We start from the raw sequence: 25,091 nt of genomic DNA, 5'->3' as shown, positions 1-25,091 counted from the left end.
TCTCTTTCACTTTTAGAGAGGATTCCTCTACACAGTGCGTGCACGAGAGTGTGTATGCCTGTGCTCATGCATGTGCGGATGTTGTGCATGCTTACAAAGTATTTCAACCCTGTGGTCATGCTTCAGGCACCAGCACATAGTACATCTGTCACTGTCTCTACAACTTCACCTCAATTTTCTGCAAACAAGTTCCACTTCTGTGCCTTGAAGGACAGATACTTCTTCCTCCGTGTCTTCTGTTCCAGTCTGTCTCTGTCACTCCTTTCCTGCTCCCATCACTTTACATCTGTCAGCCTCCAACAGCCTTTTGTCAGCCGTCTCAAAGCTTTTCATCATCTTCCCCCGATGTTAGTTAAATTGTAACAGCAGCAGAAATGGTTTTAATACAGTAAATTCACTTGGAATTGAGTTGAGGTTTTAGTAAGTTATTATTTCCCACTGTAGCGCTCACATTTTCTTTGTCGCTAAGAGATGAAAAAAGCTAAATCTCTCTGTGGGATTCTTGTCCGTGTACTCCAGCAATCTCCAATCACAGTACAAAAACATGTTCAAAAAACATATATTATATAAAGTGGCAGCATAACAATGACAGCCAACTTAATTGACTATGACCTCTTTAATGATTTTGGGGGACATTAGTAAAAAAGAATATTATATTATATGTTATAGCAAATAACTATTGTCATGTGTTCATAAAGAAAAACCTCATTTGACCTGAGTTAATTTTTGATGCAAAGTGCATGCCATCATGTGATTGCCATCAAGTCCTCCCAGGTGTGGGACATATATATGGCAACCTGTAAATGCTTAAATAAATATGCTGCAACCTCATTTGCATATTGTGTTGTATGCATGAATCCATGCTGTACTGATGCCTTTCACCACCTGCTTCATTCTTCCAGCTAATGTGTTTATTCTCAATAGGTTTTCTTTTATTATATCTTTTTTTTTTCTTTTTAACCAGCACAGTTTGTGTCTCACTACACAGACTGCAGATAGCAAACACAATGCACAGTGGTGTGAACGTTTACTGTATCTAACTATAATTTTGTGTGTGCACTTGCTCTGTTAGCAGGGTAAGGACATTTCTGCACATGCTAGTGAATGAACCCCATTGTCTTTTTTTTTTTTAATGAAAGACCTTGTTTATTTAAACTATACAATGTTAAACCACTTCCTGCACATATTACAGCATCCAGGCAGTAAAGGTGCCTGTCACCTGACCTACCACCCACAGAAAACATTTAGCCCCCTGATAAACAAAGAAAAATGATAAAGGATGCCCTCAGTGGCCAAGCAGATAAAAGCCTTTATCAAGCAAGACTGAGAAAACATTTTTCTTACAAACTACGACACGTGACCATCGTAGTTGCTGAGCACTTACACGGTGTTGCGGGCTTCAAATTCAAACATTTGATGTTGAAACTGTGCATATAGTATTTTAATTAAATACAGCATTGAAAAAAATTTCCAATCACTGTATTTCATTTTTAACTGCATCTCGCAGAGCACCGCAACTTTTTAGAAACAGCTGCATTTTAAAGAGAAACTGTAACACATCCACTGCCACCTTTTTGAAAGCATCTCCTTCAAACAAAGCAACCCTACACCATTACTATTACCCTAAAGAAGCTGAACAAATTACTTCACACACTTTTGACAGAGTAAGGTCAGTCCCCTTTTTAACACTCCCCAGCTCCTCACCTCTCTCTTCTAAACACCTTAACTCAGCAGCATTTGCCAGAGGGCATTTTGTTTTACCATGTAGCCCCAGGGTGACCCATGAATCCGTGTGACCTCTGAAGGATAAAGCCGGGAGACATAATTCATCCAGGCAGCTTCAACAAGTCCTCTCTGTGTTCCCCCTCGACCTTAAAACCTGGCAGTAAATTTAGTGAACTACAAGTAATAAACTCTCTCCCTGGAGGGCTGAGCTTCTCAAGGTAGGAGCACTGATCTAGCACTACCATGATAGCATTTGACCAACTCTTTCATTATAATTCAAAAGGTGAACCAGATACTGGAGGGGCATTATTATTCGAAAACCTTGATGTCTGCCCATGAGATTGAGTCTGGGTAGCGCACTGCAAAGCTGACGCAGCTGAGCAGAACTGGGGATTGACAGTAAAAGATGGGGAGCTCTGAAGTGTGTGAGGGCACGGTCGTGGTTATTAACCCTTGTCACCAGCACTTTCTGGCCATTATTTACTCCTGTTTCATTCACACTAATCCTGGCATTTCTTACAAAAAATGCCTAAAAGACTGTCGGTGTATGTGCACACCCTGTTCTGACGCTCGCAAGTCCTGACCTTTTGCTCTTTGGCCTCTTCTACTTCAGATGGTCCATTCCAACAGTCAAGATAACACATAAACACACACGTATGATTGGTTGCATGCAAGCAGATGGAGTCCTGCCTGTGACATAGTGCAGTAAAGGGACTGTTTAACTGGCAATTCCCCATGCTGGCTGTTTTCAGAGCCATGATTCAGCAAGTTGAGGTTGTCACCTGTTGGGAATACACAGCTGACACCTGTCTGAATTTCCTTTATGGTCTCTCAACAACAAGCTAGTTAGGAATGAAAGTTACAAAATAAAAAGAAGATTGGAACTGCATGATGCTTTTCATGTATAATCAGATGCATGAAAGTGGTTAAGTTGGAAGGTGCCAAAAAACCCCCCCCCAAAACTTAAATAAACACTCATTTTAGTACAAATAATTGAATAACTTTAGTCATGTAGATTATCGTAAGGTTATATGGAGGAAATAGTGAGCAAATGAGAAGAAGCTACTTGCTTTCTTTTAAAGTAGATATTAAATTTGCTGCTATCACCGTCTTTGGAAAATTTAATTAAAATGTTTATAAAAGCTTAGGTGATTAAAATCTGGCCGTGTGGGTAATGGACCTGGGTATTAGATGGAACTTTTGAATTCTTGATCAAACACTTACAGATATGAGACATACTTTGGTGTTGTTTGACTGCTTCCACTGATCCTGTTTGTAAGATGCAGTGTCTGATATATAAAACCCTCCTAGTGTTTTGCATCTTTTTTCTTTAATGGCATTGCCAAGACACCAACAACAAAAAAAAACTCAACAAAAAAAAAAACACACACATGTTAAAAGGAACTTACTGGCTACTTCCAGAGAAGCATTGTGACTGATCGCCTGGCCCAGATAGTTTCGGGCCACACACACGTAGCTGCCATCGTCTGGCTTGCTCCGTCGTCCATGGACGATACGCAGGAAGAAGAGGGACCCACTGGGAAGCAGCATACGGTGGGAACGGGGATTTTCCCGATCCGTCTCAACACGCTCCCCATCTTTGTACCATTCCACCGTAGGCGGCGGACGGCCCTCTGCCTTACAGTTGAGAGTGGCTGGCTCCCCTTTGGACACAATGAGGTCAGAAGGGTGTTCCACAATGCGGGGAGGGAAGTCTTCCTGGCGAAGACGAGACCCTAGAGATGAAGAATGGCACAAGATTTCAGGCATAGCATTTATTAGAAATTAAGCTACAGATACATGTTAGCCGAACACAAAAACACCCCAACAACGAGCCACAGTGAAATATAACAGATAATCCTTCCACTCAATAAAGAGTGGTGGTAATCAAAACAGCAGCAGTTCTAAAGGAATTAGACATGGCACATTATTATTGATGTGTAAGTGCCTTCATTAAGCAATAATCCAGTCTGACAGTGTAATTACCACACGAACACATCCCCTCTCATACTACACATCCCTCCCCATAATATGTTTTGTTCTTGTTTAGTAGTTTGGAACCCCACGAGGCAGTGTAAATTAAAAAGAAAAGAAAAAGATGATGACACGCAAAATCCTCAGGAAGTAATATCTTTGAAAGCATGTCTAGCCTTCAAATGTGTATTTATAAGACGTAAGTATTCACAGCTTTTAAGAAAATCTTTTAAGCTGAACTATAATAGGATTACGGCATTATCTGTGGTTCCACTGAACACTGGGATGTAGATTTTTGCGTTTATTGTGCTAGTTTAAATATTTAGCCTATTTAACTGTAGTAAGACTGCACTTCAGTTAAAACTGAAACGAGTGGCAGAAAGATCTCCAATAAGTATACTTTATAAATGACCCAGGGAATTTATAGTTTCCAAAATATTTTCGTGTTACTTCTATGGAGCTTCTGTGGTATTTTTTGCAGCTGCCTGTTCTGAATGCCTGTCCTCAGGATAAACCATCACTTTCTCCCCAACCTATTCAGTTGCATATATATTTTTACACACATTTATTTATGATACGTGTTTACAGCTGAAGCCAATTTCGCCATCACCTCAGAAATTGTTAAACAAACCAAGATGAAATGAGAAATCTGCAGCCACACCTACACAAAACGCCCACAAAACCACCTCTAATCCATGAAATACTGTGGAGATGTCAGTCATACTGGTCTTTAAAAGAAACCATGCAAGAATGAATCCCAGTGAAGCAGAGGACAAAGAAAAACCTCCCTAATGAGAGAGCCAGGTACACAACTCCAATGCCTCTGTACATCTTACATTCTATTCATCTCTTTCCAACCCCCATCACACTGAAGCACACACACTAGCACACTACCAACAGCTCTGCAAACAGACCATTACTCATTTTCTGTCCTCCGTCCCTCCTGTATTTTCTGAATCTTGGGTGGATTCTGCAAGACTGCCACAGGTGTTATTGTTTTCCAGAATTAGTTTAGATTACCTGTAACCCTAACACAAAATGCACAACTAGGTGTGTGCAAAGGCGGTAGCATCACGCAATAGAAGAGGGAGGACATAAATGGCCATTTTGCAACTGCTGTTTACCCGTTCTATGACTGTGGAAACACTTCTGTTCTTTCCTGCTGTTTCTAACAGTACTTTATACAGCCTTCAGTCGGTCTTGCATTAATGTACCAATGGCCCTGTAAAGCTGATAATCACACTGTGCCAGAGAGTGATGAGCTCCTACACTCCCGCTGCAAGCAATAAATCCCACACAGACAAGTGTTTACTCAGATAGATAACACCTTGTGAAATGGGTGAGAATGTGATCTACTGGGAAGTGTGGTGCAGTTCTGGTGTTTGTATAAAACTGAATTTTCTCAGGAAGAAAAGAAAATAGTACATAGAATAAACCCCCTACCACACAGTACACAAACTGATAAGAACAAAAAAGTGAGGATTGTGCAGGCTTATCATTAAAACTGAAAGATATGCTGGAATTTGTATGTTTTGCATCCACAATACTCCATAATTCATGGACAGTAGCCGATTGACTAAATGGATGAAGACAGCTGAGATAAGTCCTCCCACTCCATGAATTTTACATTTTTTTATTACCTTTCACCAAATTATTTCCTCTGTCTACTGGTCATTTTTTTCTGTCAAATGATTGATCTAACTAATACGTGTTAATGAACGCAAAATTTAGCAAAAGTTGATTTCTACATAAAACAGATAATTACACATGTAAAGGAAAAAATTATCCTCAGAATCAAGCAGGAGCTCCACAGCAGTTTCTTATTTAACAAGGACACCTTGGCATGGCGGAAAAGTAGCCTGAAGGCATGTAGCAATGATACAAATCTGTTTAAACAGATGCCTGAAAATGAATGCACTGAATTTTTAAGCATGGAGCACGATTTTGGCCATCTGAGTGGGCTTTTACTGCAAGCTGGCAATCATATGGAGAGATACAGAGGGAGACATTGCTCAAAATGCAGTCTTAAAACTATTGCTTCTGTGTCTGAAAATGATGTATCGCTTTCAGTATCTTTTAAAAAAGCTCCTGTTGTCCTAAACAGATCAGTGCACGCAACACAGAGCTAAAGTCCAGTTATCTCTTGGAAAAGGTATAACAGACAGCCAATAGCTAAGTCACGCTAGAATGACAATAGTACAGCAACACTCTTTGCAACTAGGAAATATTGGTGGTTTTTCAGTGATTGCACTCAGTGACAAATTATAAGTAGCTGCAGTGGTCAAGCCTCCAGGCAATCACTTTCAATTGCAAGGTGACTGCACAGGTCGTCTGGTGGGAGGCAACTCATCTCCAGAAAGTTGTTTTTGGACTCAGGCTAACTGCGATCAGATTGTCAAAGGTTTACAAATAACAGCCGTCTAATTTTTAAATGCATACAGATGCAGACAAGATGTTGCAATCAACTTGAGTCAGTCTGAACTTATGAGTAAAACTTGTCTGTGACATGTCTCTTTGCAGTATGGGGCTCAACCTGTTGTCAACTGGTTGTATTCTGGTTACCTACTGTCATTTTGCAGTTAAATCGCCATCCTGCAGCACCAAAGGCACTTTGAAGATGGCACTAATTGCAAGTGGCCTAGTCTAACAACTATTTCAGAGACAAGGAGATTGCAGGTTCACTGCATACAATTGCAGTAACTCACTAATGTGCTGTGATCTTCGACTACTGTTTTCCCTAGTACGACTGTAGCACAAACTGGAAGCCTTGAAACACTGACTGTAGACTGACTGAGTCTAAATGATCAGAGGGCTTTCACAAGGTTCACAGTACAGTCACATGCAATCAATAGTGATCAAATTAGAATCAACTGGAAAATTTTCCAGTAAATTGGGTAAGTAACTCTCCAGTAGCACAGCCTGTGAAGGTAGCAGCACAGAGCAGCATCTCTAATGCATCATTCTGATCCCACAATTGAAGCTGGAAACAATGCTGCTTGAATGAAGAAGATGCTTAAAAAGCTCTGAATCATAGAGAAAAAAGATGTTTAGCAATCTTAACCACTACAAAGAAAAGCAAAACACATTCTGCAGCTTTTCAAACCAAATATTTAAAAACAGAAAAGGCAATCCCACCAATACTGCTGTGGGCAAAAACTGTAAATATTTAATCTGAGTGCAATTTTACACACTGTCTAGACATTTAAACCAGTATCAGAACAATACAAACAAGGCAGCCAGTGTGGCCTTCGGTCCCTGCTCACAACACACATGCTGTTTTCCTTGTTCTTAATTGTGTTGGGCTGATGCCTAGGGGTCCACAGAAGTCCCTGAGCTCCTTGGCATTACTGAAAGGCAATATCAGCCTGCCACAAGTGGCCCCCAAAAAGACCAGGCTTTATCTGCAAAGGGCCAGCAGCCAGCAGACAATCAGTATGCAAAAACATGCACAAAGGTGCACAATGGAGTGCACACGCACACAACAAAGGTCATTTGTAGCACCTATGAACCTAAAAATCTCTTTTTCCCTTCTTTTTTTTAGTTAGTCGTTCCTGAGGCAGTGCTGTTGTCTTGTACGGATGTCTGTGTAGTTTTGTTTCAGACAGTGAAGAAAAGAGGTGAATAGTGCATCTCTCTGGAGAATTAAATGCAGTAGAAAGTCAAACTATATTTGGATAACAAGGCTGGTATTTTGTATGCCATTCAAATTCTGAATATGTAAGGGAGAAAAGAATGCAAGGGGGGGATATATAATAGGAGGAAAAAAGATGTAATAATAGGGGAAGAGGGGCCTTTAAAATAACAAATCATAAGCACTGAGATTGTAATAACACAATGGGAATGTAATTTAGCACAATGTTGGTGGTCTTAGGTAGCCCACCCCAGTGTCATCTACTGTAGAATAATGTATGGATTTATGGCGCATGAAAGGGGTGTATGACAGTTTGGAAACAAGTCAAAGAAACATATCAAATAGCAGAACCAAATGAGCACACATGCTAACACACATTTCTGGACCCTCACTTGTAGTCTTGGGTTACAGTTTTCACCTCTGGTTCACATTCAGTCTCAAAATCTTGTTCTTCAGTCTTAAGATGTGCTTCTTAGACAATGTGCATAATTGTCTCTTTGTGGTTTGTCCAAACAAGCAAGTACTAGAAAAGCACCAAGTGTAGGATGCTGGAGACTTAGCAGCTTCCTCCTACCTTGTTGCTGGCAGCTGTATGACACGATCATACAGCTGCCAGCAGCAGAAAGAGTAACGCTGACGCCAAGACTACCAGAGTCTCTTGTGGTGGTAAATCTCTACCTCCAGTACAATGGAATTACCTGTGCTTGAATGACAATGCCATTTTGGAAAAGCAGGACTCAGAGACAGCTAATAAGGCAGGCAGATTTTTTTTGTGAGGCTTAAGAGTGTGCAATAAGTGGAACAGCTACATCTTGTTAAGGCAGTCCCTTTGTTTCAGTGTGGAAAAAGTCATTTAGCTTTCTTTTTTCGTGAGCCTTGGGCTAGATCGTGGATCAAAGTCCACACATTTAATGGAGAGGCAGAGATTTCCAGAAGCTTCTAAATTCGGTACTTGTGCATCAAATGACACCGCATGTTTGAACAGACAGCTTCTCAGGGCAGAGTTTAAGGAAAGGGATTGAAACAAGACAGATTTAAAGGCTAAAAGAGCATCTGAGAGACCGCCATGACAAGTCACGCTGATAACCAAATGACCACCATAGTATCAACGAGCACTGCTGGAGCACAATAAAACTAACTGAACTTGATAAAATGCCTGAAGGTGTTTTGAGTTTTAGGTAGCAGCCAAAGGAGAAAAGGTGATATTTTTAAATTGAGGAGCCAGCAAGTGCCACATGAAAGTTGTTACTTCCACCTTTGGCCAGACATCTACATACACCTCAGTTTAAAAAAAAATAGTGGCTTCAGTATGAAATGACTTCTGCCTGGATAAGAAATGAGTGCTTCACAGACTTAACTAAGAGCACCAAGGTATTAGTGTGACAAGATGATAGTATGCAAGTGTTTGCTCTGCATCGCTGCATCACCTTGGGTATTTTAACCACATCTTATTATACTAAAATGTCAGCATAACACCTAACAAATCCACTTCTCTAAGGCCATGATCCCACTAATGTGGATTCAGCTTTATATCAAAAGGGACTGCAAGAGAGACCAGAGGCTTGTTTCACATAACTGTATAGTACTAAAGGTTACATGGACACAAAAGGTAAAATCCTGCACGGTGTAATAGTGATTTTAAAAGCAGCCCACACGGTCACTTACCATTAATTTTCTCCAATCTTGAATCATAATTATCACAAAAGGGGAGCTCGTAAATGTCGCATCTGCCCCCGTTACTTTAACAATTGATCAGTGTGAATGTCAAATGAGGAATATTCATATTATTTAACTTGTCATTTATAAAACTTGAAAGAAAGGGAAATATGATTAAACTACCAATCAAAGATGAGGCCTTGTGCTAAGGCTTTTAGGAAGGTTGATGTGCTATTGTTTAATGGCTCCGAGTTCTCACAAGAATACTGGCTTTAATAAGGCCACAGAAGTACATCATAGAGTGAAAAGTCTCATAAACAGATTAGGTTTTATTTTTCTACAATAACGACATGTTTTTCGGGGAAATATACAAGTGTGTTTTCTTGACGAACGTCAGAAGAGAAGATTCACCTCTTATGTCTGTTCATTAAAAAGCTACAGCCTGGAGGTAAAGTGATCTGAGCTTCTACTATAGCATATAACCCCTGAGGTAAGCTAACCATGTCGTGCTAGTGGCTTCATATTAAAGATATGAGAGTTGCAACCATATTCTCAGCTCACTCTTGGTAGGAAATGCACTTCCCAAACTGTCAAGCAATCAGGCTACGCATCTGTGGTAGAGACATATAACAAAGATTCACACATACTCATTTGTTAAGTAAAACAGAAAGACGCAATGAATGCCAGACATTCCTTCTCAGGCTGTATAAACTACAATTAAGTGGAGCAGTTCAACACTGTCATTCACACAAGAATGCAGGAAAAGGAATGTGAGTGTGTTTTTGTGCCTGTGTGCGGCCAGGACAAGGTGTCTACAACCGCACTTTGTCTCATATTTTGCTGAAACATTTGATTTTGAATTGCATTTGTACATATGGTTATAATTACTGGGAAGTTATGATCAACTTTGGTTGCAATGCTGTAAATTAGGGTTTCTTTCTTCGCTTCCTGCAACACAATGCGCAGTGAGGCAGTCTCCAGGGAGGACAGTCAAGGTCATGGACAAGATAACACCTCCCAACTGCAGCACCCAGATGTTCGGGGCAAGATATGAGCAGAGTGGAAATAGGCTTACCACAGGCCTAAAATTAGATTTAATGAAAATCTGGACTAAAGGCGTTTTCATTTTTCATTTATTTTTAAAATTATTCTGAGATTAATATTTAATGATTACATTCACAATTAAATGAATACCAAATTCCAACCAACCACCATTCCTTGCCTGTCCAATTAATCATTTGCATTCAATGAGATTATGAAAGTGCTTTGCCAAAGTCAACCATAGGGGAACCTCCATGAAAAATATTTATAAGAACATTGTTAATGAAAAACTTCAAGCACTTTCCCCAAGCTTCACATGTGTGGTTTAAATAAGCTGACAAAGGTAAAGAGCTTAAGGCTAAAGATATCTAGAGCTCAACCAGCAGCCTCAGTATGAATGATTGTATAAGCAGTGAAAAAACAAAAGCAGGTACAAGAAAATTCTTGAGACAAGTCACAAAAGAGAAAAGGGTGATGTAAGCAACTGACATTTCTTTTGTTAAACATATAAATCTGTAAACAATCTGTTGCACCTCCTTTTGTTTGGTAAGATAAAATATGTCAGATAAAGGTGGGAGTACGGCAACTCATTTTGAGTTATTTATTCACACTGACATCATGTCGCTATCGCCAGGCGCCGTTTCTGCAGGTCGTGCACCTCTCGATTTTTGTAACCCGGCCTTGTTGTGCTGCCGCCACCACAGCTGGGTTGAAGACACAAGTGTACAATCATCTTGCTTTTTACTGCCGTTTTAATGACACATCAGTACAGAAGCTCCCCGATTCACCGGTTACACAGAGGGAGATGTTGCAACAGTTTGAAAAGAAAACTCTGCAATCCCTTTGCTTTTGACTTTTCCTCCTATATCAGCACTAATGTTGGGTTTAATCTGAGTTGCAACACCTATCATTCAGGAAAATACTGCAGCAACTACCTGCACCATAACGTTGGGCATAAATGGATGTATGATGATGTTAATGGCGGGGCACAAAGCGAGCAATGCGGCAGGTATGCTGGTGCCTATAAGGGAAAAAATCTATCCAAACCTACCTGGCTCTGTGTGAAAAAGTAATTGAAGACACAATTAAACCTAATCACTAGTTGTGCCACACTTGGCAACAAGAACTGTAATCAAGTTTTTGCAATAACTGGCATTGAGTCTTTCAAATCATTGCAGAGAATTTTGGCCCACTTTTCTTTGCAGAATCCAGCCACATTGGAGGGTTTGAACATAAATGGCATGTTTAAGGTCACAAGAAAGCACCTCAACTGGATTTAAGTCCAGACAATGACTTTTAACCCTTTCCAGACTGATCCTTGTCAATGACTTTTTTTCTCAGCTGTTTCTTTAGATCGTGGCACGAAATGTTGCTTTTTGAGATCTTTCAGCCTACTTCACTTTGTCAGACAGGTTGTATTTAAGTGATTCAGCAGGTCTGGAAGTAATCAGGCCTGGGTGTGGCTAGTAACACTGAGCCTTTAAAAGAAATCTAGTGAATTACAATTGATTTTAGGTTTTTTGGAAAAAAAAAAAAAAAAAGCTAAGAAATCAGAAAGGGGGCAAATATTTTCTCACTGCACTGCATACAAAATGTGTTCTGTTTTTCTTTGAGCCAGAAATGACCAGGTTTGGACAAGAAGGTGGAGTACTAATTAATGAGCAGACACTAGCTAGCTTGATTCTTTCAGGCACATCCCTTCAGCTATTATGAACAGCTACTATAAAGGGGAATATTAGATCACAGACAGGCTGTACCAGCTGTAAATGTGTCTGTTTCTGCTGTAAATGTGATCTTTAAATAAAATCTGTTAGCAGCGGCTTGCAATCTGACATGGACATTTGAGAAGCTGCAGTTTTTGACACTTGTGTGTTTATAGGCTTAATTTTTGAGCCCTGGAGGTTGCTGTTTGGTTAAACCATACCCATCTTCTAAATTTTAAAGCTTCTGTGCTGTTTCTGGACTGCATCTTGAAGATTCTACCAAACTTAAAGCATCTATTCATAGACTGACAGACATCCTCTTCAAACAGCTGCAAAAGTGCTTTAAGCCTTTGTTGTACTAGTTTCTACTATAGTAGAGTGGGCAGTACCACATTTTGTCACACTTATACACATACAGACTCGCATAGTGAAAACAAAACCCAGACAGGCTCTTATGGCTGGTAAATAAAAGAGAGAGGAAAAAAAACACTTTGGGTTGCCATCTGTTAAATGCTCACTGGGAAGGTAACACACAATAAAGTCCCCTGGGCATACTCGAACCAGAACATTGCTGGTACATGATAATCATCTGAGCCAAGTAGGTCACCAGGACACATTAACTGCAGGATAAATCCATCAACCTGTCTATAACTCACATAAGGGGGCAAACATATTGCACGTGTCTTATGTCCCTGCAGAGAGAAAGAATCAGATAACTTTTTTCCCCTTTTGTATTAGTCCATTCATTCATTGCCGTTCAGCTTATTCTAATGCTGTTTAAAAGTAAAGTCTGCTGTGTGAAATATTGTCAATAGATTCTACATGTTTGGCTTTTTATGTGCTGACCATATTGTTTATTCCTACGCCATATGCTAAGGTGAGATGATTTCAGTCGTTTATCTCCGGTACACTACTGCCTGGAAAGGCCAGTAGCCCATCTGAGAGGCTTATTCTCACTCCATTAAATGTTCACTGGAAAGTAAAGTGGCTGTACAGGCCATTGATTATCACTCAAGCAGAGCCCGAGAGCAAAACCTCCCATGAATAGAGAGACAGTGAATTGGCAAAAAGGTCATTTTTTATGATTACAGGAAAAACACACACACACACACACACACACACACACACACACACACACACACACACACACACACACACACACACACACACACACATTTGTATATCTGTAATGAATTATTACACATTTAGATTTTTTAATGAAATGCATTATTTAAAGTTTTTAAGTGTGTCTTATCATTTCACTAGCTGAAGCTACAGTGTAGTCTACAGTCTTAGTATAATCAGTTAAACTGAGTACACCAGACCACCTGTAGTCTATGTTTTTTCCTTCCCTGTGCCCTTAGAGACTTGAAACTTAAAAAATAAATGTTTTATTTAAATAAAACATTTTTTTCCTAAACTAAATAAATCAATACTTTAATGTCCCATTAGGCTCATGCTGCGCTATTGCATGTCACATGTGCATGACCTACATTTATTTTTGGTCCTAATTGTGCCCCTGGTAGTGACAGCCCAGATGTGAACTAACTGCCACACTGTGAGGGGAGCCAGACTTTGCCCAAAGCACTAAATTCAACTACAAAACTGAAGCACTATAATAGAAGTCTTTCTCATTGGCAAAATCCCATTTCATGCACAAACACATACTGTACACACGCTATTTATGCCATGTCATAATATTAATGGACACACGTACAATTAAACCCCCAAATAAGCTGGCAATTTCCTCCAAACTCTTCTTTCTTAAAGTCTCAAATTCTGTCTCTATAATGAAGACGCAGAACACGATGCCACAGTCATGGATTGTACAGATAGTTACAGCAAACATAAGATCTTATTAAGACAGTTATTATAGTTTTATAGCTCAATCAATTTCACCTGCTGTGCAATAAGCCCCAAATGTAGACATATACCTGATATACAGTATACATTTCATTGCCATAATAATAAGAGAAATAACAATAGTAATAAAAATAATGTCTTGGATTTTTTTTCAGGTGTTTTGGGGTATTTCTGTACATTTTAAATAGTAACATTTGGTGTGAAGCTAAAAAATCCATAAAAAATAGCCATAAAAAATAATACAGAAATTTCCTTCATGCTATATTGTTCTGTATTTTTTGGATTTCTCTTTTTTAGTGCTGCTGTTAGCATTGCAGATAGATTACACTGACACATATTCTACATTTTAGACAATATTCATGTTTTTATTCTTGCCAAGAATTATATTAAGATCAATTCTGTTCTCACCTGTGTCTGCAACAGGCAGATTATTAGTATAACTTAAATACTGAAAGGGGAATCTTTGACTAAAGACAAGGAAATCCATCCACAAGCATCTCTGACGTTTACCAATTAACACATTAAGATTGTTAATAGTCTTCTTAATCTTAATCACTGGAAAGAAACTAAATGAGCACATTTCTTAAAATGGGCTCATTTCCTGCACATTAAGACATTAAAAATGGGTTGCGCTCTCAGTTTGCAAAGCACATTGCACTTTCTTATGATACTAACAGCCTGTTATCTTAGCTGGCTGACACCTGTTGGACTTATTCGTGCTACTTGTGGAACAAAGAAAAGGGAAATAAATATCTTCTGATTGCTTAACTCATCAGACCTTCAGGGAATCTGGTTTTTCAGACGTCCTTCGGTTCCTTGTAATGAGGAAACTCTCTGAAAGCTGGTTTTAACAAGTACTGAAGAAATAAAGCGTGGCATGTTACTTTTTACCCACAAATCAGCAGGTTCACCTGGAAATGCTTATGCAGCAGTGTATATGACATTTAAATGTAATTTTGTCTTTTCTCAAAACAGTTTCAAATCTTAGGTCTGAACATTTTAAAAACACCAACTGGTGTTTCACACATTGGCAGCGTTCATGCCAAGGAACCACATGTAAGTCTTATCAAAACACAGCTGCCGCTTCTGCTGCTGCTGGTGGTGCTATATTACCACCATAAAAACACATTCCTCATTTGAAATATTAGGCCTTAGTGGACTTGCGATGCGAAATGCAGTTTTAATCCAATTGAATCTGGGTTTGTTTTTTTTTATCTTTCTTTAAAAAAATTTAGTATTTCCCACCATTTGTAAAACTGCTTAAAATAAATCATATAATAACAAATGGTGGTAATGCTATTTATTCAAACTGATTATGGGAGTTTGACTTCCCAGTGTCACACATAAAGCATGAATCAGTAATGCAGTAACATACAAGTGGCAAGAAAGCACAGCAGTGAGAGAATGAGAGCTGGCTTCTGGAAGTCTATAATATCCTGACCATTATTTCTTTATTTTTAACAATCCTGTCAGTCACTTCCACTCCACAGATATCATTCTTTTCACTCTATATCTGCTATTTGAAAGACTAAAGCACTGATAAGTTCAGGTTTTTGTTTTGTTGGGGTTTTTTTTTACTTCTGTAAAAGATAAAAGCTTACCATAGGAGAGGCCAATAGATTTTTTCAGGGTGATTACTCATGTGGCAGCAATTTGAGAATTTATCTGTGTGAACAGCTTTTTATTTGGCTCCATTTGCAATGGTGCTGTAGATCGCACGTGTTGGCACAGGCTCTTAGGTTGATTGTTGACGCATAAGCCCAGCTTTTGGGTTTGCTTTTGGATTCTTTGAAGGGTAATGATCCAATAACCTCTTTATGCTTTTGCGGTTATCAAAAAAAGGTGTTACTGAGGTAAAATGCTTCTTTGTGTGTTGTACAAACTTGTGTTAAGAGTTAACACGTTGTTTTCAGTTTCAGAAATAATGATGTAATGAGCTGCTTACAAAAGATTGTATTGACACAATGTAAACGCAGTTGATTTGTGGAAAATAAAACCAAATCTGGCTACAGTTCTCATTTGATCAAGTTCATGACAAAGTAGCTGTTTGAAGTCAGCAAAACACCGCAGGTATTTTTTTTTTGTGGATTGGATTTAAATATGGTGTAAATCTGCTCTTTTAGCTCTCATTGCATTGGGAAATCAAACACAACCTCTGTGAGATGAATGAGCAACTGAACTTTCTTTTTATCTCTGTTTTCATACAGATTCTGAACACGGGTTAATTAACGTATTTCACAACACCGTGACCAAAGCCTGCCGATGCCATCCCTGTCAACATTTGTTCCTTTCGTTCTCTCTCATTAACCTGAGCCATTTTCTAATTGGATGAGACACTGGCCGGTGGCCTATCGTATCACTCAGCAAGCCTCAGTTTCACAGACTATCAAAAAATGGCCGGCAGGCACAGTGAAGCCCAGCACTGCTAGAGAGAAAATTGAATCTAGTAAGCAGGCAAAGCCCGGCTTTATTACAATATTAGTTTCAGCCTTATTTACACAAAGTCTAGAGCTGAATTCAAAGATGGAAAATTCTTGATGAGAGCAGGCAAAAAATAAAAAGAGTTCTTTTTCTTGTGGAGTGGCTGAGAAAATTATAGAAAATGAAGAAAATGGTTATTCAATTAAAATGGTTATTATTCAGCGATAGCAGTGAAAGATAAACTGAATACAATGTGCATCATACATTTGTAACATGTATGTTTGATGCTTTTACAGCATGCTAAATTAGCTGTCAGATGCTCATAGCCCTCTATTAAAAAAACAAAAAACACCAAACATGACTGACGTTAACATTTTGCATGAATATATATTTATATTTCCTAACTTTACCAAAGTTATAGGTTTTAAAGTTAAGAATACTTTGAATCTTTACACACAGAGTCCACATGTCCATGCATATGGTGACTAACACATAGGGCACATATTTTCCACTGTCTTCACAAGCTAATGAGAGTTAATATCAAAACACTTGAGATGCTTTCACCTGCACCAACCTCTGTCTAATGACGGGAATATTGGGTACAGTGTTTGGCTTTGAGGTTCTGTTCATCTGTTCGAGACTGTTGCGTTTCATCTCAGCGTCTGAATTTGACTGACATAAAATTCTAATATATTATTAGCACCCAGTGGCTCGGTTCCATATACTTGAGAAGCTGACACCACACCATCTGTCACTATCCTGGTGTCTGAAAATATCCAGTGTGATGAAAAGCTCCTCTTAACTTTTCTTCTAAAACATGTTTGGAATATATTCAAATATGAAACTTCAGTCTTTTTGTTATTATACTTCAACATGCAAAACAACGTACTGTTTATAGAGTGATTAATTCACAATATATTGTGAAATTTTCTTTTTTTGAGGCGGGTTTCCTAAAGTAGATCACACTAAAAAGTCATTTTCATATGAAAGTGCAATATCCTCTGTTTCTCAGCAAGATTTATCTACTGCTCATCAAACACTCTGCTTCCACAAACGTCCACATAAAAGAAGTGTACTAACTCAGACTGCATAAAAAATGCCACTTAGGCTAATGTATATCCTGTAAGTTGCATGTTAAATTTAAATTATGTATTAACAAATAGATGCCAGTTAATATTTCCTTAGAATGTTTTACAGTCAAGCATCGCTTTCCCAACACTTTTCCCAACAGACTACCCATGCACTACCCAGGAACAACAAAACCCTTTCCCACCCCAATGCTGACAAAAAATCCTAAATGAAACACTGATCCAAAGCACAGTGTTTCAAGTGCTAACTAATAATAGGTGCCCTAATTAAAAGAAATTTATGCACGTTTCGGGCTCTTCGGTGGGAGACGCTCTGGTGGGAAACAGTTCTTTATGCTGAAGTCTTCACATAGAGAGCTTTGAAGCTTGTCAGTAATGACGGGGAGAGACAGGAGACAAATAAAGGTGAAAGATGAGAAGGATTGAGGAAATGGGTAATGTGCATTGCTGATGGGGTCTATCGCAATCCTCAGCCATTTTCTTTGGTAGCCTGTGTTACTGTATAGGTTTAACAGTCAGAGGTAGCCTAATAGATATGTAAGAGAATATATGTGGTTTTCCACGTATGTCTGAGCTTTACGATGGAACGACTTCTAAAGACCTATCAAACAGAATATTGACTCTATTGATTACTGGTATGCCTGGATGGAAAGGAGATAACTCAGAGAGGTCACTTCAAGAAGTATCTCTGAGGTCATGTTACTCTGACCCTTTCAAATCCAAACCCTGGAAGAATAGATAATTACATTTTAAAGTATTGCCACCATTATAGCACTCCAATCACTGCTAGCACCAATGGGAAATGGGTCCCAATGATAAATTTCAGAGATTTCCCTAAAAATATCAGCACAGCATGCCTTAACCCATCTTGACTGTCAGAGAATGAAACAACAGATTATGCAGATTAACCACACACTTTGGGCGCAGAATATCACAATATTTATAAAACCTCAGGACAATGGAGAGCTGATTTATTTAGAGAAGTAATTATCCTAAGTGCTTCAACACACAGACATAGCTGGACAATAACCTCAGAACAGGAAACTATGGCCAGAGGAGTACAAACAACCCAGAGAAAACCACAAACCCACAGCCATTTCTGAAGCTTAGACGTTTTTCTCTCCAGATGAGCAAAGCTATTGCTTTACTATTTAAGGTTTTCTTGACAGGGTTTGAGGACTGAAGAACAACACCACAGATTGACAAGCATAACAGCCAAATTAAAAAAATAAATAAAAATAAAGGTTGGCTTTTCAGGTCTTTCCATTTAGTGTACAATACAGTTTTTGTGCATGTAAATAGTCTGCAAATTTGGAGAGATCATACCAAACTATTTTTTTTCTTCTCAAAGAAAATATTGCTGCTGAACAAAGCCTGCAAAGCTCACCAAATGTTGGGGGGGGGGGGGGGGGGGGGGGGGGGGGTGTCTTGATCTGGATTCATGCCAAATGAACAAAACTACATTGATTTTCTATATATTATATCACTCTGATTGAATACACAGTGAGTTAACAATTACACTGAGACATAAAGTTAAATTTTATGCTGAGCTTTATGCTTTTAATAATGTTTTAATTATAACAACATAATTTGATTCACACATGCATGAGTTGCTGTTACACTTTATTAAGTTGTGACACTGTATAAATATTATCCTGTTGAGGTAAACAGTTTAAACTCTTATTATTACATTATTATTTTGGTTTTTTGTTCTATTTTTAAAATGTGACTTGAAAAGACTGAGACAGTAGTAGAGATTTGTGAAGATCCTCCAGGCAAGCAACCTGCTACCTTTGCAGGGGAGGCAGACAATAATCGATCCCCCTCAAAATGAGATGTGCAAGCACTTTTGCCTCTCTGTGTATATGTTTGTGTGTCTGTGCGAAGGTGTGATGACCTGTTGCCCACAGGCCCAGAGGCACTCGTCGAAGCTCCCAGTAGCTTGTTCCTCCCCAGGCAAGCAACCACATTCAGCCCCACAGCACCACAAGAAACAAGTGAGTAAACAAGGGAAGCAATTATGAATCACAGCTTTCAGCAGACAATCTGAAAACACACATTAAAAACAAGCTCCCGCTAACGGCATTGCGTATGCATTTATGCACATTCAGGCTGAACCAAACAATTGCAGCAACATCTGCAGGGGTTTGGGGGAGTAAACATGCAGCCTTAGTTATTCTGTTTCAACAGTTCTTGATGGGCCAGCTTCTCATGAGTAAATGCTTGTGTCAAACAACCTTCATGTGAAACGACCTAATTTTTTTACACTCTCTGATCTGGATGCTTTGAATGACAATGAAAAATTCCACTAAGATTTAGGATGTCTATCACATTCAAATGGTTAAAATGAAGCATCCATACAATCTGATGTTCAGATGTATAAGTCTGATGTATCTTAAAGAGCAGTAAGAAAAACATAAAGCTACTGGAACTCATGGGGACACATAAATCTGCAACCAGCTCAGGGTTGTTTAAGAAGCGTGTACTCAGTCAGTGTGAAGAAGACCCCACATACTGGTGTATTCAAACCAAAATAAACATTCATGAAGGTTCTTTCCAACCAAACACATGTCTACTGTAGCTTATAAGCTGCATTATTCCTAAGGAACACAATTTCAACCAACAAACAAAGGAATTCTTGGCATACAAAGACATCCTATCAGCCCTATCATCCATAGCAAAGAAATCCTCATTAGTAGTGGAAGTCATCTCATCACTGTCACCATCACAATGACTGTAGGGAGTCTTGTTAGCTTAGTGTCAGCTTCCCCCAGTCAAACCATTATTGTTTGAAGTCTAGCTCTGAGTAACAGGTGCTGGACGTTTTGTCCAGCCACAAAAGTCAACCTATAGCATACAGGACACGAAACAAAATGATAAGTATGTGTGATCTGTGACCTGCGTACAGCAAGCTCCAGGAGGTAGGCCAGATGTTTCAGCTAAACTACCCTCTGCGGGGTTGCTGTTCACAGCGATGATAAAATTGGGCTGTGTCCTGCTGGTCTCTGAGTCCCTCTTGTACTTAACAATCATACTGACTGAGAATATGGTTTTGCTATCAGTAAGCTAATCCACTGATAGTGCATGGATGAGAAGGTTTATAAAGGTAAGATGTCACCTCAGAGGATTTGGATACTTATTGCTAAAGGCTAAAGTAATGATCCTAGTGACAGTTAAGCTGGCAGTGTTTTTATAATGATCCTCGACTTAGTTTGAAAGCGCAGCTGTAAAACAGTCATCTTAATGAAGAACAACAGAATGGGCCGATCTTATATTTTCCTGAAGTACCTTTTTATGCAGTCTTTGCAGACCTTTAAACAAAGCAGGTAGAATGGTGAGACAACAACGCTCTGGGGACGCATAATTAAGATGTGCACATGGGAAGAAAAGGAAAAGGCCATCTCGACAAGAGCACGTGCTTTTTTGTGCGTCATTTAGATTATTGAACATCATCCTTATTACCTGATTTATTACTTAAAATGACACCAATAGCTGAAGGTTTCTGTGTATGATCAAGTCACCAAACATCCAGCTTGAAGAGCTGGATATTTGCCATATTTAGGTGTGTTTATATTAAACACATTAGAAATGGGAAAACGATGTAATCGTTCTGATTGCAATTTGGACCATTTGCAAGAGAAATGGCAGCTATCTCCGGTATAAACTCTCTATAATCAATCATAAGAGCATTCTCTCATGGGTTCAAACTGTGGTATTGCATGTACTCTGCACCTAATAGCTTCTTCCAACTCACTTGGTGACCATTTGTAATAAAAAATGTCCACTGCATTAGTCAAAAGAGAATGAAGTAAATACTGTTAAATACTGTTATTAGTACTTGGCCTTCTACTAAGGGGTTAATTTCTGTTCACATTAACCACACAGAAGTTATTATGTTCACTTTAAACTTCCTCTTGCCAGTTTGCTTCTTGTATCCTGACAAAAAAATAGCATTGAGTAGGTGCCTATGGCTATAGATGATTATAGTTCAGAGACATTTTTTTTTTTAAACTAGATGAGTGAGCCGTACTTCTCAAATCTCCCTGAAAACTCTTGGAATTATGCGGTTACCAAATTTGTCAGTGTGCAAATTTACAGACAACGTACTGGAAAATTGGTGTCACGCACATTTTAGTGCTCTTGGTGAAGAGGATGGGCAAGCTTTAGCGTGTTTCCCCCTTTTTTTGACTGACCACTGAAATTTAAGAAAAGAGCAGGTTAAAAGCTGCATTATAGCCACGTTACTGTTTTTGCGTTCATGAAAGTGGCCTGGAAGACCATTTAGGACATATTCAGCGGTTTGGAAAGTGTGAAGTAAATACAACTATGTTTATTTTAAAGAATGTGATCCAAAAGTAAGGTTGTGTTTAAGCCACACGTCTTTTCTGAAGTCATTTGAGCTGCTGTAGCCTTTGGAAGAATCACCTTGTGTGCTGTCAAGGAAAGGAAGTTCTGCATCAGATAAAACCATCACTCAGTGTCAGACACTTACGAAAGCTCTAGTGCTGAAAACACAGCAGTTCCTTTGCAGCTTGTGGCCACTGTTAATGTTACTGACAGCTGCCTCTGCTTTACAGAGTGAACGAGTCTGGCGCCAGCACAGAGTATCAGGGTTTCTTTAAACGAATAAATAAATAAATATATAAATAGTAAATGAAACAAATGTCATTTCATGTGTTTTGAGTCTAAAGTGCATTCAGAAATACGCATGCACACATATTAAGGCTACATTTGCAAACATTTGGAAACGCGTGCTTTCAAATGGTCATTGTGGGTTATTCAACATGAGCCAATACATCACAATAAATTGCACAAAACACTCCAATAAAACCTTTCTTTCAGGTTATGCACCCCCAACCTCCACCTGTGACTTCACTGCTCAAGGTTAACCTTGGCCATTCAATAGACAAAAATAAAACTCTGTGGGTAATAATCAATGTGCATACTGGTAATCCAAAAGCTTTTCTCTTTTTTCAGTCTTTGTCTCAGATTTCTCCCAGTGAGAATGATGTTTAAAGATGGCTGGTGGCTGATTTCCCAACTTGCAGTGCCTGAACATGAGAGGATATTTTGCAGAGCCTCTGTTCTTAAGTACACCCCTATATAATGAATTTAAAAAGGCGACAACCTACCACATCCAGCTAACTCCTCCTGCACTTAGTCATGCAAATGATCTCATGCTATTGCAAAACTGAGAGTTCTCACATAAACTTAACAGCAGCCCATGCATTCAGCTGTGAGCTCCAATGAATTATAATAAGTGGTTTATAAAAAGTATTTCACTGGACAGCAGGGTCACCTCCAGCTACTCCAGTCAGCACGCGGCATGGGTCAGGGGCCACACACTGGTACTGCAGTCTGCAGAGAGCAAAGGTGACCCAAATACCTGCGGGCTGCTGTTACAGATACAACTGAGAAAATCCATCATCTTCTTTCCCTTCACTTTCTGTTTCACCATCGCTACATTTTTGCATATGCACGTGCCCATCGGGTATTATTTGGAAACTTTCCATCACTAGAACACAGGCTGAGAGGGGAAAAATGTTTAGGCAATAAGCAACTCATACCTGAAGAAATGTTTAGAAATACCAGCAGAAGGTAAACTCCTGTGAGATAAGCAGGCATCTCTAAGAGCAGCTGGAAACGGTGTTAATCCAGTGAGAATGCGTTTTCTTGTCTATTTCATCTAATTTAGGAAGTTCTACAGCAGAGCCGAAGACAGAGGGGGGATCGGGGTGGAGGGAGAGTTCCTGAGCTCCGCGGTAATACAGACAGTAATGTTCACAACTGCTCCTCGGACACTGAGTTTGTGTTTGAATCAAAGTTCGAATCAGTCGGAGACATCCTTACGGGTTATCCGACAAGTAGCCCTAATCCACTCAACACCACTTGGATTTTCTCCACTCCCACTACCCAGCTCCTCACTTCCAAATGCCGCTAACTTCACGGAATTCATCTGGGATCAGATTTGTCCGACTTCGAAAGAAGATTTCCGCAGCTGAATGAAGAGAAAGGATCGAGAAGAAGAAGAAGAAAAAAGATCCGAAACGTCCACTTGCAGTCACTTTAATGGTTTAAAAATGTGTAGTGTTAGCCCGATTTAGTGGGACTGACGCTGGTTGGATGAGGCGCCGTGCGTCTCTGCGCTCAGAGCTGGTCTGGCTTGCCTACCCAGTCACAGGCTTTTCTGTTGTGCAGAGGAGATTCCTGCGAATCAGGCACCATTTAACCGCATACGGATACACTGACAGCAAAAAGGCTCCAGTTGGCTTTGCATCGTGCTCAACTTTTTTAAAGATGAGGCTGAAGAAGTCTAATATATGTCATAAAACCATCGGAACACGGTATATCCAGTTTAAGAAATTAAATAGCAAAGTGTCACAAGATCATGTAACACATCAGGCAACTCCAGCAACATCAGTCCTGTTTAATGAACGGCGGCAGCCTGCAGAGGACTATAGTAAACTCCAACTAAACCCTTTGTCAGGTGCCCATCATTACCCAATATTTTAAGAAGTGCTTTTAGTCACATGCAGATTTCCCCCATCTAAACTACACTCGATATTTTAAAGTGTGACTACTGCTGAAGTGAACAAATGACCTTGATGAATGAGTTATACTATTTTTATCCCACCATCAAGGAGAGAGACGTGCACTGTGTTCTTATTATATCCAAAAGGGACAGGCTCGGGCAACACACAAAGAAGTGCTACAATCTTAATGAGCTGGTAAAGTGTGCCTTCATCTGTGAGGCTGAAGCGTCACTGTGCTTTTCAGGGAAATTGAAAAAATCGATCCAGCTCGCACCCTGTGACCCCCACTCATACTCCTGTGAAATTAGATGATATTTTAAAGTGCGTTAGAAATGTAATATCTCGTGGATTGTGTCCTAATGTCACGTTGAAGTAATAACTGGACATCCTCAGTTATAATCCGATTAAATAAATACTTTCTATCGATAAAGAAAACTATAAACTTGGCAGTTGGTCTAATTCTCTAACCTAGTGAACCAAAGAAATGTATTTGTTGTCTGAGCAGGTCCGGGCTCCCTCTGCTGGCTGCAAGAGCGCAGCACAGTCCATGGGAAGGATCGCTCCTGAGAAATTTCGCTTCTCCTTTAGAAATTTAGAAGTACAGAAGTAGTGATATTAAATGTTAACGTTGAATTCTGACTCTGTCACCCCGGATCATTACTAATGCAACAGGATTAATACTTTGTTTTTGTCTTCTAAGTTCAGTATGTTAAATGTGTGTGTGTGTGTGTGTGTGTGTGTGTGTGTGTGTGTGTGTGTGTGTGTGTGTGTGTGTGTGTGTGTGTGCACGTGTGTGTGTATGAACCTTTCTGTGTTGACTGTCATATCTAATTTATTGATAGCCAAAGTCATTTAGAGACATGCGCCTTTATAATTCAGCTCGCAAATAAAGAACAATTTCAAAAATATAAAAACTTGAATGGTGTGTTTTGCTGTACTAAGTCACTAGTCATTAAAATGTGTTCAGAATTTGCAAATTAATGATGAGACATCCCATTAATCTCTTTGCTCTCTCTCCTACATATGCTGCTTTTATAGATGGGTAAAAGTATTGGTATTGATAGTGGTAGTGGCAATATTAGCCCTGTAATTACTTGCATTGGATTGATACCAAAATTTGGAGTATGGCACAGCAATACCTTATATGTTTATTTTTCTGTATGCACACACGCTCCACCCACCCGCAGTTCAAATCTAAGAAAGATAGCTTAAAAGGAGCTAAAATAGTTTGTTTCAGACAGATTTTAAAAAATAAATAAGTATTATTTTGAACCGTGAATCATGCAAAGCCACTCTAGCAGAGTAGAAAAAAACTGAAATATAATAAATTTGGAAATGAGCACAATAGGTACCCCTCAATTTTTGCAATAAAAAAGCATGCATTTAAAAATTCCTCCACATATCTGACTGAAATTAGTAACAAAAAAGGAGTAAACAGTAATTATGCATTTAGGGC

The 25,091-nt window shown here is 39.2% G+C and overlaps 1 protein-coding gene across 1 annotated transcript in view; it reads right to left on the bottom strand.

Moving 5' to 3' along the window:
* Positions 1-22,827, bottom strand: part of LOC146623890 (roundabout homolog 1-like) — a 79,433-nt gene extending 56,606 nt beyond the window's left edge. The window contains exons 1-2 of the mRNA XM_085364856.1: positions 22,670-22,827; positions 3,135-3,461 (exon numbers count right to left, since the gene is read on the bottom strand). Coding sequence (XP_085220982.1) covers positions 3,135-3,461; positions 22,670-22,727 — 385 coding nt within the window. The 5' untranslated portion in view covers positions 22,728-22,827. The remainder of the gene's footprint in view (positions 1-3,134; positions 3,462-22,669) is intronic.
* Between the last annotated feature and the right edge of the window lie 2,264 nt (positions 22,828-25,091).

Source organism: Diplotaxodon limnothrissa, linkage group LG10 (genome assembly GCF_057381915.1).
Source record: "Diplotaxodon limnothrissa isolate DT_005_m linkage group LG10, D_limnothrissa_male_GT1.1, whole genome shotgun sequence".
NCBI lineage: Eukaryota > Metazoa > Chordata > Actinopteri > Cichliformes > Cichlidae > Diplotaxodon > Diplotaxodon limnothrissa.
This window is presented reverse-complemented; position numbering and strand designations above follow the sequence as displayed.